This window comes from Centropristis striata, chromosome 17 (assembly GCF_030273125.1).
Source record: "Centropristis striata isolate RG_2023a ecotype Rhode Island chromosome 17, C.striata_1.0, whole genome shotgun sequence".
Lineage (NCBI taxonomy): Eukaryota > Metazoa > Chordata > Actinopteri > Perciformes > Serranidae > Centropristis > Centropristis striata.
In genome coordinates this window covers 13,099,500-13,116,481 of record NC_081533.1, presented here as the reverse complement: position 1 = coordinate 13,116,481, position 16,982 = coordinate 13,099,500, and the positions used below count along the sequence as shown (strand labels likewise).

Below are 16,982 nucleotides of genomic sequence, written 5' to 3'. Positions count from 1 at the left end.
TTCATCATCAGCGGTGGGTTTGATTCGAGCCGACAATGACAGTTCGACACAAATCTATCACCGGCCAAGCAAGGAGACTTCATCAAACACACTCTAATCTAATCTGTCCCACTATAGTCTCATGTGCTGCGCTAACGTCACATTTCAAGCTACTGAAAGTTTTTTTACATTATTCATAATAAAGCAGAGTGTCTGTCACACATCAGTCAGTCAAAACCCCGACCCACCTCTCTGTCCTCCTCCGAGACATGTGAGCATCTCTCTACATCACAGCGCGCCAAACTAAATACTATCAACCTGTCCGAGCCGTCAGAGGTCCAAATGCACTGTTTCATATGCCGTTAGGTAGCTGTGAGCTAACATTAGCTAACAGTTAAAGTTGTTTTAATCACAATAAACTGACTCACTGTTTTGAATAACTTCCTGAATAACAATACATGCAGCTTTCAAAATAAGACTAGGAGACTAGGACTAGCCTGCGTGCCAACGTAATGGGCGGACCGAGTCTAAACCATGGTGCTGCCCCAACAGTTTTGACCAACCAGTTAGTCGCACATTCATATTATAAAACTCTGTGTAAAAGTAAGTTAGGCGTCCTTTTCTGGGAGGTGGTTACAGCTAACTGCTTAGCAGCCTTTGATTTCTGAACAAAGAAGGTCCATGTACATGCTCACTCATTATTGTCTTAAATAAATAGTCAAAAGGACTTGACTCTCCTCTCATCTGTTCTGCAAGAAAACAAACTCATGTTGAATGTAACATTTATTCATTCATTAACCTTAACCGCTTGTCCGCACTGGGGTTGCGGGGGGCTGGAGCCGAGGCGGGGTACACCCTGGACAGGTCGCCAGACTATCACAGGGCTGACACATAGAGACAGATAATCATGCTCTCATTCACTCCTACAGGCAATTTAGAGTCACCAATTGAACCTAAGTGCATGTTTTTGGACTGTGGGAGGAAGCTGGAGCAGCTCTGAATGTAATATTGATACCTTCAACTCAATTTAAACACAAGCTGTTTATACATGAAATCAGTCCAACAAATAAACTTACTTTATGTGATGAGTTTTTTAACATTTGGAAAATATTACGGTTTTACTTACAGGTGACCATATCACTGCCGCAGCCGCAGTCACCATGGCTCTCGTGCCATGGCAATTTGGCCTCATGCCCTTAAAAAACATATCTGCCCTGAGGCCACAGTGGCCTTGATGCCCCGCCCACTGCCCCAGTTGGTTTTGTGGTTTTCTAGTCTGCCTCTTTCCTGTCAACACAGCTTTGACACCTGCGACTTTTTTTTTTTTTTAACTTTATTTTTAATTTTTCAAATTTTTCCAGTGTCTTACACAGACAATCAAAACATATGAATCTCATAAATCAGAACATACATAAATCAGAACATACAGGTCACCGAGGGAAATCAAACTCTTTATCTCAGAAAAAAAAAGAAAAAGAAAAACACACTACGAAGTAGGGTCACAGTAATCCATAGGTAGGAGGCTAGGAGAAGGGGGGCATATGTGGAGCCAGCATAGTCCAACTGTTAGGAGGGGGAGTCCCTCCAGGGTAAGACCATCAAAACATCTGACACAGCACCAAGGGCCAACAATGCAACATGAAAAGAGGAGAAGAGGACTGCTCTATTCTGTTTTCTCATTTACATACGTAAGCCATTTCGACCAATATTTCAGGGCTTTGTTACGGTTCAGTCTTAGAGAAAAAGTCAACATCTCCATTTCATATATCTCTCTTACAGTGGCTGACCACTCTCCCACCATTGGTGGCTCTCTGTTAAGCCATTTCCTAGTTATTGGTTTTTTTCCAGCTGCCAATAGTATCTTTAGTAGGTATTTATCTTGGGATGTAAGGTCAGTTGGTAGATTGCACAAATAAACGGTTTGAAAATTATATTCAATGTCAAAACCAAGAATTAAGTTTATTTCTTCAACTACACCTATCCAATAACACTGAATCACTGGGCAGCACCAAAAGATGTGACTGTGGTCAGCCATCACATTATTACAATGTCTCCAGCAATGTCCAGATTCATCTCTACCACTCTGTAAATATTTTCTTCTTGGGGTAACAAAAAACCTAATGACATTTTTCCAAGCAAACTCCCTCCATTTCCCTGAACTGGTGTTGGTGGAATTTAATTTGCATGTGTTTAACCACTCATCTTCTGTCAAGATTATATTTGCTTCCCTCTCCCATTTACATTTTATATATGACGTTGACATTCTTTTGTGGGTTTGTAGGCATAGGTATTCTGGACACTACTTTCTTGTGAATTTTACCTTTGTATGCGTCAATGACTATGTTAATGAGGTCCATGTCACCTTCAGAATTTTTATATAACAGCTGCGACTTTTGAGAAAAAAGCATCTTTTGATGGCATTCATCATCAGTGGTGGGTTTGATTCGAGCCGACAATGACAGTTCGACACAAATCTATCACTGGCCAAGCAGGAGACTTCATCAAACACACTCTAATTTGTCCCACTATAGTCTCATGTGCTGCGCTAACGTCACATTTCAAGCTACTGAAAGTTGTTTTACATGATCTATAACATAAAGTTATTTTGCGTTGTGTTGCCGTTGCTCAGCAGAGTGTCTGTCAGTCAGTCAAACCCCGACCCACCTCCCCGTCCTCCTCCAAGACAGGTGAGCATTCACACACTAACACAAACGCACTCGTCCCCACATGATCGCTCCGTGTCTCTACGTCACCGCGCGCCGAACTAAATACTATCAACCTGTCCGAGCCGTCAGAGGTCCAAATACACTGTTGCATATGCCGTGCGGTAGCCGCGAGCTAACATTAGCTAACAGTTAAAGTTGTTTTAATCACAATAAACTGACTTACTGAATAACAACACATGCAGCTTTCAAAATAAGAGCGCAGTGTGTTAACAGAATCGACCACAGAATTTACAAGAAGACTGTCAAAATAAGATGCCTTAAATAAAATATACAAGAACCTTTATTCTCCTTTAAAATAATTATTAAAATATGCAATGATTGAGATCAGTGTATATGATGGAATAGTTGCATTAGAATGTGTGAGAGGCACCAAATTTGGGCTTTTATGGAAAAAATTCTATTTTTCCACACTGGCTGGCTGCTCCATTTCCTAGCGGAAAGCTAGGACATGGACATGATATATACACACACACTATATATACACAATATTTTATTGCACAATTAAACTATTATACAATGTACAAATTCTGGGTTTGTGTACAATGAGATATTGTTTGAACAAAAAAAAGGTAAGAATTGATAAAAAATTTTGTTTTGATTATTCTCATTGGATTTGTTTGTTTTTGAGTTTACTTTGTTGTGTTACTTGCACATGTTTGAAATAAAAAAGCTGACCTGAACTGAACTTTCAGGCTCAGATCTGCTACATTAGATCCCTCCTATCTGCTGTTTGGCTTCTCAAGTTAAAGTGTTTTTTCTTGCAAATGTTTTAAGCAAATATGAAAGTGAGGGAACTTGTGAGCAGCATAACACACATCATAGCACCACCTGCAGGTCTGTGGATGATGGAGAGGTAAAAATGTATTTAGGACTGTCACTGGGGTCTGAGACCCCCTGTGAGGCTAATTACACATCAGAAAATAAAAATTGCTGGAAGGAAGAGCTGCTTATCTTTAGTCGGATAAAATAGAGGATAAACAGGAAGGCAATCCAGGTTCTTCAAACTCCAACAGCAAAGGATAAGGCGGAAGGAAAGCCTTTATTGTTAAAGAGAGCCATGTAAATAAAAAAGGACAGTTTGTTCTGGATGTGTATACATTACAGAACAGGTTCAGGGGTCAAAGGGCCAGGTGAGGGCCCTGAATTAGTACCAGGCTTGTATTAAAGGCCCTGCACCCACACAGGTGACTTTCATCAGTTTGCCTGATTGGGACAGTGTTTGTGTCCACAGGCACTTTTTGACTGATGTCTCCCTCTACTGGTTGCTTTGCTGCAGCAGTTGGAGCAGGATGAAAGACAACTTTATCATGGATTTTTTTTTTCACAGCAGACATTTTGGCTCGTTTTCTTATTGTGTTGTGTTGTGGTCTTTGCAGCGCTTTCTGTAAATGCTGCGTTTATGTTGTCAAATTGATGAAGAAGTTTTCTAAATGTGCTTGTGTTTTTGCACGTGTATTCTTAAGTTGCAGAGCTGTGAGCTCTAAGGGCCACCGTAGAAACAGGTGAAATTGATAATATTAACAATGGCTCAGTTTCATTAATGTCCCAGTAACTCCAGCAGACAGTTTGCAGCTGAGTGGGATACAGCTACTGATCATAGAGAGTTAGAGGCCAGAGATAGGGTGACAGATGAAATACGAGCCACCATCATCAAGCATGGCTTGTCACATAGAGAGGCTGGAGAACGTGTGCAGCCAAATCTCAGCCGGAGCACATTGGCATCAATTGGCCGGATTTTTCGAGCAACCAACAGATAGATTACTGTATTCACTGTATTGTATGAGGGCCTTTCCTACTGAACAGTGTAACATGAATTACAGTAACCATATTCTTCTGGCCCCTACAGTAATATAGTCACACTGTTAAAATAATCGTCATTTTTGTCAAAATTGTTCTAAATCATCTCCTCATGATGCTGGCCAGCTATGGTAAAATCACCTACATCCTCAGTTGATCAGATCTTGTTATTTTACCCCTTTAAGATAATGGCTTATGTCAAGTGTGTGACTTAAGCGGATTTATTATGCCTAAGTCAAAATAAAATGTCACTTAGGCATTTTTTTGAACATGCCTTTGTGACTGAAGCAAAATATGGTAACACTTTATTTTGAAGGTGTCTACATAAGAGTGACATGAGCGTGTCATAAACATGACATGGGATGTGTCATGAACATTAATGACACTTCGAAGTAACATTAATGCTCATGATACTTGTCATGTCATGTTTCTGACAGGCTCATGTCACTCTTATGTAGACACCTTCAAAATAAAGTGTTACCATATCTTGCTTAAGTCACAAAGGCATGTTCAAAAAACTGCCTAAGTCATTTATTTCTCTTAAGTTACATACTTTACACACAGTGTTATTACTATGCCAATAGCCATCCGCTGCTACATGCTTTTTGAGTGAAATTATCAATAAATGTCATATGTTACACTTTTGGTGAAGTTTTTTGTGTTTCCTGCAAAACTTAAAAAAAATGAGTTAGGTGAATATTTTAACAGGGTGACGATAAGAAAATATCAACTTTATTGATAGGAGTCATTGAGTGCTGCATAAAAATGAAGGAAATAAAGGATATTTATTATCTTTAATCTATATCTTGCTCATGCCCCTACCCCCTCTTAAAAAAATCACAAAGGATGCCTTATGAGTTAAATGCATTGCTTTTTTCCTCATGCAAATTGTTATTTTGCATGTTTTTTGTGTTTCCTGCAAAACTCCTGCAAAAAAATGAGTTAGGCGATTATTTTAACAGGATGACAATATATAACTTTGTTCCTCTAAGGGGTCAACGTTTAATTTGAATGCTAACAATGAAATAAAATTGAAAGAAATTCGGGCCAATATTTTACAAGACAACCTTGTCTTTGAAAACATCAGAGCAATCAGCCTTATATCTATTTCTCAGCCTCTGGCTAAACACAGAGTCCTGATGAAGCAACTTTATAAAGTCCCTTTTTTTAAAGGAACAGTGTTCGCATCAAGGAACTCCGTCACCAATATGTCCAGGTAAGGTTATCACTGTAAATCCTAAATACACTGTACTAATTGTGTGTTTTGCAGTAAACTACTATGACCCTATATATGTAAAGTACTCTCAATCATTTACATACATTTTGTTTGATTGCTTACAGAGAGTCATGGAGTTGGAGATCAATCAAGTCCCACATAGCATAATATACATTGATGAGGCTGGCTTCAACTTGGCCAAAAGAAAACGTAGTCGGGGCAGAAACATCACTGGTAAAAGAGCCGGTTGGTGTGCCAGGCCAGAGAGGAGCCAACATCACCATGTGTGCAGCAATATCCAACAATGGTGTGCTCCTGCATGAACGTCAAATTGGCCCCTACAACACCGAACGCCTTCTCCAGTTTTTAGAAGAGCTGTATGATAGACTGGTACCTGAGGGGGAAGGGGACAGGGTGAGTTGGGGGGTAACTTGCTAACATATGTGGTCACCTGGGACAATGTGGCATTCCACCATGCACATGCAGTCACAGCTTGGTTTGATGCCCATCCAGTGGCGGTTCTACACAGGGGCCTACAGGGGCCACTGCCCCTGTGAAGGAGCCCTTGGCCCCTGCTGTGGCCCCTGTGTCAAATTAATAATGAAATGATCATTTTATAACGATGAATGACGGAACAATTCTTACCTATTTTTTCTTCAAACAATATCGCATTGTACACAAAAGGAACCCAAAATGTGTACATTGTGTAGTTAAATAAAAGCAATAAAAGCTTGTGTATGTTTAAAAAAAACGATCATTCTGACTGTACCGCACTTTCAAAAAAAAAAAAAGTAATTGTGCACAAAGATGAGAAATACCATTGTCGTACAAAAAAAAACTGTTCTTGTTGGTAAGTCTCATTGTTTCAATCAATGTATTTGTATCTTCCAAATATACTTAAATGAGATTCTTAAATAAGCTAAAATAAAAGGTTTTGAATGCTTAAATATCATCTTTGCAGTTTTTAAATGTGCCCCTCTGAGTAAACACTGGCCCCTCCTTGGCCCCCACAGTAAAATTGGTCTAGAACCGCCACTGTGCCCATCCCAGGATCATGTCCCTTTTCCTTGCCCCTTACCAGGGCCGGCTCGAGCCCATTTGGTGCCCTCGCTGAGATCCGTTCATGTTGATAGGCTCCTCTTGCTGTTTCACGGAGGGAACATTCTCAGTGTTGTTCTGACTTTTGGTCGTTCTGTCACCGTTGACATCTGTATCTGTTTTTGATACTTGCAAAATAAATCTATTCAAATCTACCTGGTCGTCAAGTGTTTTTCTTTAAAGATTTTCTACAACAGGAACTCCCGTTTTTGTTTGCCCATGGTGCCAACCAAGGTTATTATAGTTAACGAAAACTAACGAAATAACGAAAACTAGAATTGAGAAAACATTTTCGTTAACTGAAATAAAAATAAAAACTAGTTTTTCAAAAAACGATAACTAACTGAAACTGTATTTTGTGGTTGCAAAACTAACTAAAACTAACTAAAATTATAGTGAAAATGTCCTTAGTTTTCGTCTTTGTCAACTTTTTTCATACGTATACCTTTTTGGTTGATATGAAACCTATTTCATCTATCTAGTTTTATGACTTGATAAACTTATTGGGGCTGAGTTGGAGCAGACAAAGGAAATAAAGGCAACATTTATTGTGACCTTTTTGAATCCAGCCCCCAACAAATACCCCATTACAAAAAAAACTAAAACTAACACTAAAACTAATAAAAACTAAACTAAAACTAAGCATTTTACAAAAAATTAAAATTAATTAAAACTAGCAAACTCACACTAAAAACTAATTAAAACTAAATTAATTTGAAAACAAAAATTGACAACGAAACTAAAACTAATGAAAAATCCAAAACTATTATAACCATGGTGCCAACCAGGCTATACATACAACTGTCTGTCTACATAATTATTCACTTACAAGTAAATTTGCAAAGAAGCACAGCTGGAGACCGCTAACAAAGTTAGAGACAAGAGAGACAATGAAAGTGCAAACCCAGCAAAAAATGTGCTTAACTGTGTTAAGCTAGCATTGCTTAATTTAAATCTAGCTAGCAAGCTAATACAAATGAAACGTCTTCACATGGCCTCATGGAGTTTACAGCCAGAACTTTAGAGGTAAATTTACAGTAGGGCTCCACGCTGCTTTGTTTTCTAGTCTGGATGTCATGAAGAAGTCATGATTTGGAGCTTTTGGAGACTCCAGAGGGTAAATTTACATGTATGATCAATACAATAATCTGTTGATTGTAAAAGAAAAAAAGTAGATTTGAAACATGCAAAGTGATTCAGTTTGTGTTCTTCCATCAGTTGTCAGTGTTTTTTATGACGCTGTGCTGTGACTGACTAAATGTTTCTGTTGTAGACAACGTGTGTCAGTGTTTTGGTAGATTTGGTGAACTGTCTTAGTGTATTATTGTATTTTGGAAGTGTGTGTCTGTGTTTACTTACACTGCGTGATTTTAACTGTTTGCGGAATTGTGTGTTTTGGTTGTGATGTGTGTTAACAGTTTTGAAAAAAGGTTCTGACAAACAGGTCATATCGGTTGTAAAAAAAACTGTAATTTCCCATCATTCCTGTTGAAATGCAGAGCAGCAGCTGTTCCTTCTCTCAGCAGAGGATGGCAGCATATAACATCACAGCTACAACAACATCCTGTCGCTGCTCTCTGGGTGAGTTTAGACACATTAGAGTAGTCCAAACATGAAATGTTAAAAAAATAAGGAAGTATACAAGTAGCCAATCAATGGTAAAAGTAGCTTAAACATGATGAAGAATAGAATAGTTTTTTTTTCAAAAAATGTTATTAATTTTATAATTTAAATGGATTTCAGATTTTTTTGTAGGATACATTTGCCTTTTTTAGTCCAAAGACAGAATAAAATAAATAAATAATAATAATTAAATAAATGTCATTTTTAGTTGGTAATTACGAAAAAATGTGTACGTTTTTATTATTAATTTAATAATTTAAATGGATTTCAGAATTTTTTTTGTAGGATCCATTTGCCTCTTTTTAGTCTAATGACAGAATAAGAATAAATAGATAAATAAATACATTAATATCATTTTTAGTTGGCAATACAAAAAACATGATTAACATTAACATGTTATTTCATTATTAAAATTACAGTATTAAATTATTTAAATGGACTTGGAATATAATTTGTTAGCCTGGGTATACCCAGAATGCCTTGCGCGCTCAAATTTAATTTCGAACCTCCAGGCGGTCTGGCAACCAGGGCAGTTTCTTAGCCCTGTTTTAGGGATCCAATCACAGAGCGGGGAGGGACGGCAAGACGATGACGCGTACTACTCGGCACTTGGAAGCTTGTAGTTTTCTTACGGATCCAACATGGCTGCTGCAGACGCGAAACTCTCTTTAGCTGTAGATGGTGTTTTAAATAGTTTAGAGCGAAAGTTGAAAGGCGAAAGGTCTCTCGGCGGCTCCGCTGTTCCCCGGCTCGTAGCGAGATCACCGGTAGCGGGACTATTAGCGGCGCTAGCGGCGCTAGCAGCGCTAGCGTAACGGCGGTGATCTCGCTACGAGCCGGGGGACAGCGGGGCCGCCGAGAGGCCCGCAGCAGCTTGTTTATTGCCCATAAAATCAGTGGATGTGTGTGGCTGAATGACATGAGGGGGAATAAAGCGTGAAAATAAATCTTGCAGAAAGCGAGAACTGGAGAAGCAAAGCAGCAAACAACACTCTCTCACAGACACACACACAACAAACATCCATTTCTGTAGCTCTACTACGTCATCTGGTATAACTGATCTGATTGGCTAAGAGCTACCTACAGACGCTTTGATAGACATTCTAAGCGTCCAATAAACTGCTCCGGAGGATCATAAACCACACCTCCTCTACTGAGAAATGAACGGCTGGTTTCCAGACCAAATCTCATTTGAGATTTGTCTGGTGTTAGCCAGGCTAATAATTTGTAGGATTAGTTTGCCTTTTTTCTGTCTAAAGACAGAATAAATAAAATAATTATCTCAATTATCTTAGTTAATTGTTATTTAATTATTAATTCAATTATTAATAATGTAATAATAAGTCCAGAATTAAAAAGTTAATCAAAAAGCTCACTCAAGACTATGGTGTGGGGCTTCCATCATGCCTTTGTGTGTGTGTGTGTGTGTGTGTGTGTGTGTGTGTGTGTGTTCTTGTACTTCTTACACAGTGAGGACCGGAACTCATTTTTAACCAACAGAGTGAGGACATTTTGGCCGGTCCTCACTTCTTTAAAGGCTTTCTTGAGATTGAAGACTTTGTTTTAGGGTTAAGGTTACAAAAAAATGATAATTAACTGAAACTGTATTGTGTAGCTACAAAACTAACCAAAACTAACACTAACACTAACAAAAAAACTAAAACTAATAAAAACTAAACTAAAACTAAAGCATTTCAAAAAATGAATACAAAACTAAAACTAGCAAACTCACTCTATAAACTCATTAAAACTAACTGGATTTGAAAACAATAATTCACAACGAAACTAAAACTAAAACTAATGAAAAATCCCAAACTATTATAACTTGTCAGGGAATTCACTATTACAATGAGGGCCCTCACAAAGATAGAAGTACAAGAGCGTGTGTGTGTGTGTGTGTGTGTGTGTGTGTGTGTGTGTGTGTGTGTGTGTGTATGTGTGTGTGTGTGTGTGTGTGTGTGTGTGTGTGTGTCAGAGACAGGCAGACAGACGGCGGTTGATCGTCTTGAGTCAGTGTTGAGTGAGACAGCAGTGTGAGAGGATCATGCGGCGGACTAACTCTCTTCCCCATCACCTCCACAGCTCTCACCTCCACCTCTCTCCTAATCATCCAACCACACCGAGCTGAGGAATGATGTACGCCAACAACAGCACGGGCTCCACACAGGTGCGGGACTACACCTGCGTGCGCTTCTACGTCTCCACCGTGTCCTTCTCCGTGCTGCTCTTCTTCAACCTCATCATCAACTGGACCATCATCCGCGTGGAGCGGCTCCGGAGCCACGCCCGCTTCGTGCTGGTCTTCCACCTGCTGGTCTCGGCCCTGGTCCACCTGGGGATGAGCAGCGTCTTCTACTACCAGATCCACCTGGACGCGCGGCCCGTGCGCTCCGCCTGCCTCGCCATGATCACCGTCCTGATCAGCAGCGCCTCCAACATCCTGCTGACGCTCACGGTGATGGCTCTGGACCGCTACTGCGCGGTGTGCCACCCGATGCGCTACACCTCCTCGTGCACCTCCTGGCGCTGGCCCTGGCTGCTCGGCGCGTGCACCTGGATCGTGGCTCTGATCATCCCCCTCACCCTGCTCCTCCACCCGGACTCCCAGGCGGCCGGGGCCGCGTACAGCGGGGTGTGTGACCAGGAGCAGCTGAGGAGAGGCCAGCTGCAGAAGGTGTTGTTCTTGGGTTTGTGCACGCTGCTCATTCTGTACACCTACGTGAGGATACTGGTGGAGAAGAGGCGCCTAGGGGTGCTGAACCGGCGGAACCGGGCCGGGTGCAGGACGATCGCGCTGCACGGCAGCCAGCTGGCGGTTTACCTGCTCCCTAACTTTGTGAACTTCGTGCTGTCGGTTTTGATGAAAAAGAACCTCATTCAGCCGCAGACTAAGGAGCTGTCAGCCGTTATTGTCTTTGCTTTCTTCAGTTTGGCGCAGTGCGTTGCGCCGGTTGTTTACGGTTTGCGTAAAGAGGAACTTGTGGAGGAGTTGAGTCACACGTTCCCCTGCTGCTCCACATACTTGAAGAGTGTCCTCGGCTGGACGGTGCACAACAGCTGGCCACCCACTCAACACATAACACGGTATGTCCCAATAATATATATATATCACAATGCAATATACCTTTTTACTTAAAATCCATATAGAAATCAGGGTACTATATCCGTATAAAGCAACCTACAAGAAGAGTTTGTAACTAGGAGTTATTTACAATGTTGAGAAAACTACTAATTAGGAGGAAGTGAAACTACAGCAGGGCTATCCTTAGAGAAATCTGGTTTAAAGCTACCTATAGAAAAGTACTCAGACTACTAAAACAATTATAATTGAGTAATAGAAAAGTAGTGAAACTACTTTAAAAATAGAGTACTAGAAAAGTACTCAAACTACTTTAGAAATAATAAATAAATATAGTACTAGAAAAGTACTCACACTACTTTAAAATAATAATAATGAATAAATAAATATAGTAAAAGAGTACTCAAACTACTTAAAAATATTATATTACTAGAAAAGTACTCAAACTACTTTAAAAATAATAATAATAAATATAGTACAAGAGTACTCAAACTACTTTAATATTAATAATAAATAAATAAATTAATATAGTAAAAGAGTACTCAAACTACTTAAAAATAATAATAAATATAGTACTAGAAAAATACTCAAACTACTTCAATATTAATAATAAATAAATAAATATAGTAAAAGAGTACTCAAACTACTTAAAAATATATAAATAAATATAGTACCAGAAAAGTACTCAAACTACTTTAAAAATAATAATAATAATAATAGTAATAAATATAATACAAGAGTACTCAAACTACTTGATAAAATAATAATAGTGCTAAATAAAAAAGTACTCAGACTACTTTAATAATAATAATAAATACATATAGTACTAAAAAAGTACTAACACTATAAAAAAAAGGATATTAAACAAATCACATTGGTAATGTACATGTATAATAAAATATAATTAAAAAAAAAAAATACATGCCAGCAAAAAATGCCTCTAAATGCAGAATCGATTGCCAAGTGTGCTTGTTTACAGGTCTTACTTCATTATAAATAATACTCGATTACTCAGGGGGAAGTGGAGGGATGTCAGCTTTTGTAAACAGAAACCAGAAGCCAGTTGAGCTGGATTATTCAGAAATAAAATAAAATAGCATGCAGCAACTCCTCCTAACATTTATTAATCAATTCTTACGACTAATTGACACATTCAAGTTTAGTTTTACAAATTCAGATTCAAAAGCATTAAAACAAAATACAGCCAATTGTTTTTCACAGGTGAGTAACGGAAACACCTGAGAGGGGGCGGGGCTGGTCCAAGGGGCTTGTTTGTAGTTTCAGTATTAGTAATACACAAAAAAAAGAATAAAAAAGAAAAGAAAAAAGGAAATACGTAAAGTTCACTCCTCCCAACAGAAACTTTTGAGTTGTCAAGCTGTGAAAAATCTTCAATAAATCCAAATCAGTTCTCACTTTCTAATGAGTCAATCATAAACATGATACTTTATTATGGGGAGATTTTTTTTTCACAACCTGGCAACCCAAAATGTATGGTTGAATACAACACCAGTAAATTATTTATTTATGGATAACTGTTTGTGTCACGTTTGTGGACATTTGCATATGGAAGTTAATTTACTGTCGGGGGGAAAATATGTACTGTTTTCAAATTTCCACTCCTGAAATAAACACCTCACATGAAGTCACATAAAATGACTGGATATGGTGTGGAAAAACCCTTCACAGCTCATCCAGATCAAATCAATATTATACAATATTATAATATGTTTTCTCGGCAACAATATCCAATAAACCACATAGAGGGTGAATTAGCCTGACTGAGAGATTTCTGGAATATATTGTGGTGTGAAGCCAATACATTAAATCCACACTAAGTACCACTCAAAAATCCATTAGATGCAGATATGAAACTCATTAAATAAATGGTGGAAATATCCAGTGGCGCAGTGAAGGATGTGGGCAGGTATACAGTCAGTGGAGGAAGAAGTATTCAGATCCTTTACTGCAGTAAAAGTACTAATACCACACTGTGAAATGACTCCACTACAAGTAAAAGTCCTGCATTCAAAACTTACTGAAGTAAAAGTACAAAAGTATCAGCATCAAAATGTACTTAAAACATAGTAAAAGTACTCAATATGCAGATTATATTCCAAATATATTATTTTTGATGCATTCATATAAGCAGGCTTATTTTTAACTACTTAACCCTATAAAGCCTGAACCATGAAATAATTGCCAGAAAATTCAATTTTTTTGTGTTTTTTTAAGTGTTCATGCTGTTGGTGCTGACAAAAAACCAATATCAATTTGCATATATGAATTCTGTTTTGTATCACATTTGATACATCAGGTCTTTTTGTGCAATTTGTTACTCACAGTTGGTTTTTCTTGAACTAACAAAAACATATAAAACCTAACATTTTTATCCTATTAAGACATTTATACACCAGGTTTCTCTGATTAAATCATTTATTAGGTTTAGGTCAATCATTAATTAGGTTTAATTTAACAAAAAAAAAGTTGAATCACCATGAATTTCTAATGTTTTTTATGTTAAATCTCGACGTGAATAGTAACTAAAGCTGGCAGCTAAATGTAGTAGAGTAAAAATATAAAGTAAAAAATAAAAAATAAAGTTACATAATATGGAGATACTCAAGTATATAGTGCACATACCTCAAAATTGTACTTAAGTTACTTGAGTAAATGTACTTAGTTACATTCCACCACTGGCGTCCTGATCAGATCATGTGACGTTTAACAAAAAATAACTAGGTCACATGGAGCGGTGCTATTAACTTCACTCCAAAGTACAGACTTGAAACTTTCCCCAAATTTTTGTTTGACATTCCTAGGTCATATAAAACCAAAGATATGATAGTTTTATTTTGACAGTACAGAAATATTTGAGCGTTGGTGCAGCTCTCTGTGTAATTTTGCATATAGTTTGTTTTGAGGAGTTGCAGCTAACAAGGGGGGGGGAGCCTGTTTTTATGAGACTTTTTTGTATACAGTTTTATTATAAATTTTTACCTTTTTTTATTTGCTCATATTTGTATCCTATGTTTACATTTTCAAGTTCCAAAACTGTTCATTGAGCATATTGGTGGTTTTTATTGTAGTAAATTGTATAATTTTCAACTAGGATTTCATGATTTTTGGGCTCAATATGTTGATCAAGTAGGTTAAAGTGAGAAAATAATTGTCAGATCATAAAGGTGAAGAAAAAATGGATACCAAATATGGGTATAGTAAACATTTTTTTATGTGGTACATGAAGGGCAAAATCAAAAGTATTCAAAAACTTTAAGTAGTCAAAAAAATGAATGTGATAAAAACATCTCAGGTCAGTGTCAGCCCACATACCTACCATCCTACTGCTATTATTATTATTATTATATTATCATCATCATCCTCCTGCTTAATAGAGGTCAGTATTAGACAACATGAGAAACCGTACAGTAAATATAAAATATATCATGAAGAACTTGAGTCCCATTAGTCTTTACTGGGTGTGGTTTACTAAAAATAAACATTTGATTACCAGGAAGATGTGACTCGATTGTGTCACAAACACCAAAATAGAAAAAGAAAAGAAAAATCTAGAAGTTAACTTTTTTGCAGAAGGCTGATTAATAGCAGGATGATGTCACATGTTTCAAATGAATCCTGTGTAACTAGTTGATATGCATTTGGTTCATTATCATTATGACTACTGCTCGTGTCACTAATTCAAATTTAGCATTTGTTGCACGATTTGAGGACGAAACATGTTCCCTTTTAAGCTTTTTGGAAATTTGAGCTGTCAGACATTTCCATGCACTTACACAAAAGAAGCACGAGTTAATAAATTAAGCTAAACGGTGTTATTTTTACTCTTTTTTCCCCCTCAGGGAGCGAACACTGACAGCTCAGACGATCATTTCTCTACAGGTCTCTCAGGCCCCTGAGGAGGAGGAGGAGGAGGAAACCAGACCAATGTCAGTCAGGAGTTCCTCACATGACTTAGAGTCACATCAAGGCCATACGGACAATGCCTGATGGGAAAAAACAGGTCGATATCAGGATCCTGAACGCCACGGGAACATTTGGATACGTGACTCAGGTCAGGGCTGAAAGGAACTAAAGGAGCCTCCTCGGACATGACGAGGCTTCTTGAGAACTGGTTGTGCATCATTGTCACTGCAAACAGCAAAGACAGACAGAGAAGAGGAGGGCAGTTCTCTTTTTGTACATTTCCTGGCTGGTCCAGAGATTTAACTGGAGGTTTCAGGTCCCAGCTCTCCTGCATTTGGGATTCAAATGGAGGATGTACTTTACCAATCGCTTGGTGAATGTTGTGAATGTGTTCTCAACCGTGTGGATATTAAACAATGTGAGTTTAACGGCTGCTTGAATACATTTCTTGAAGTTAAGAAAGAGGTAGGATAACACACAGGTGTCGATGGATACCAGAACGGATGCTTTAAGTATCAATACAGGTGATAAAAGGATTCATACAAAAAGAAAATTTCATTCAAGATCATAAGAACAGGCAGTGGGCTTCTCAACATGGATGTGATTAAACAATAAACAGGAAATAGAAAAGAAACCCTAATGTTTGATTAACTATTTGGGGCCTTCATGTGGTATTTTTCAATCAGGAAGCATTTTTTTCTGATAATTCTGACACCTCATGACTGCAGGGTTACTCGGTATCACATCAAAACTAAGCTGCACTGTAAAAAATAATAAAAAATAAAGCTATTTTCTAAAAATATTATTTTACAGGCTTTTCCCTTGTTTTTTTTGTTTTTTTACCTTAAGTGGTAATGCTTTTTTTTTTTTTTAAGTTATTTTCTAAAAATATTACTTTACAGGTTTTTTCCTTGCTTTTTCTACATTAAGTGGAAATGCCATTGTAAAAAAAAAAAAAAATAAGAAAAAAAGAAAGTACTTTTATCACAAATATTAACCATAAAATGGAGGTTGAAATCTGTAAATTAATATAATGGGACTTTTTTTTTTTTTTTTTTTTTTTTACAATATTATTGGATGGCTTAATGGTCTTGAATGTTAAATTACAGTGGATTCTACGTAGAAGTAATAATAATAATAATACACATGTAAAGGCTAATTTCTGATTTTTACAATAAAAATTTAAATTTAATGTAAAACATTTTTGAAAAGAAAATGTAAAAATAAACAGTAAAAAGGTATGGTAGCAAGTTAGCAAACACTGATATTAGAGAACAAACTAAAACCTTTAGTTATTAAATAGATATTTACTGTAAAATGATCTGTAAAATAACTTGGTTAAGGTGTTTACTGTTATTTGAGGACAGTTTTGGGAAACTTTTGCTGCAAGACTTTCTAACTTTTAACGTTATTTTTTTAACAATGCTGCTAGGCAGATGTTGGAGCTAACTTGAAGGCCAACTGGTTTCCCATTTTTCAGTCTTTATGGCTTATGCTAGCTTAGCGTATCATGGCTTTAGCTTCACATTTAAAGAGTGGT

General features: G+C 37.5%; 1 protein-coding gene across 2 annotated transcripts; it reads left to right on the top strand.

The window, feature by feature from the left end:
- The first annotated feature begins 10,380 nt into the window (after positions 1 to 10,380).
- On the top strand, positions 10,381 to 16,249 carry zgc:194312 (uncharacterized protein LOC794943 homolog). Of its 2 annotated transcripts, none has more exons than XM_059355062.1 (2): positions 10,381 to 11,523; positions 15,419 to 16,249. In XM_059355062.1, the coding sequence occupies exons 1-2, from the start codon at positions 10,571 to 10,573 to the stop codon at positions 15,492 to 15,494; spliced, it is 1,029 nt and encodes a 342-aa protein (XP_059211045.1). In that variant the 5' UTR covers positions 10,381 to 10,570; the 3' UTR covers positions 15,495 to 16,249. The 2 variants fall into 2 exon arrangements, with proteins under 2 accessions (XP_059211045.1, XP_059211044.1); XM_059355061.1 differs by having other exon boundaries at positions 15,379 to 16,249.
- The last annotated feature ends 733 nt before the right edge of the window (positions 16,250 to 16,982 follow it).

Excerpts from the sequence above, each read along its gene's own strand:
- zgc:194312 (XM_059355061.1), top strand. The coding sequence starts at position 10,571 with ATGATGTACGCCAACAACAGCACGGGCTCCACACAGGTGCGGGACTAC. Across the intron at positions 11,524-15,378 it reads CCCACTCAACACATAACACG|GGAGCGAACACTGACAGCTC; the intron begins GTATGTCCCAAT and ends TTTCCCCCTCAG.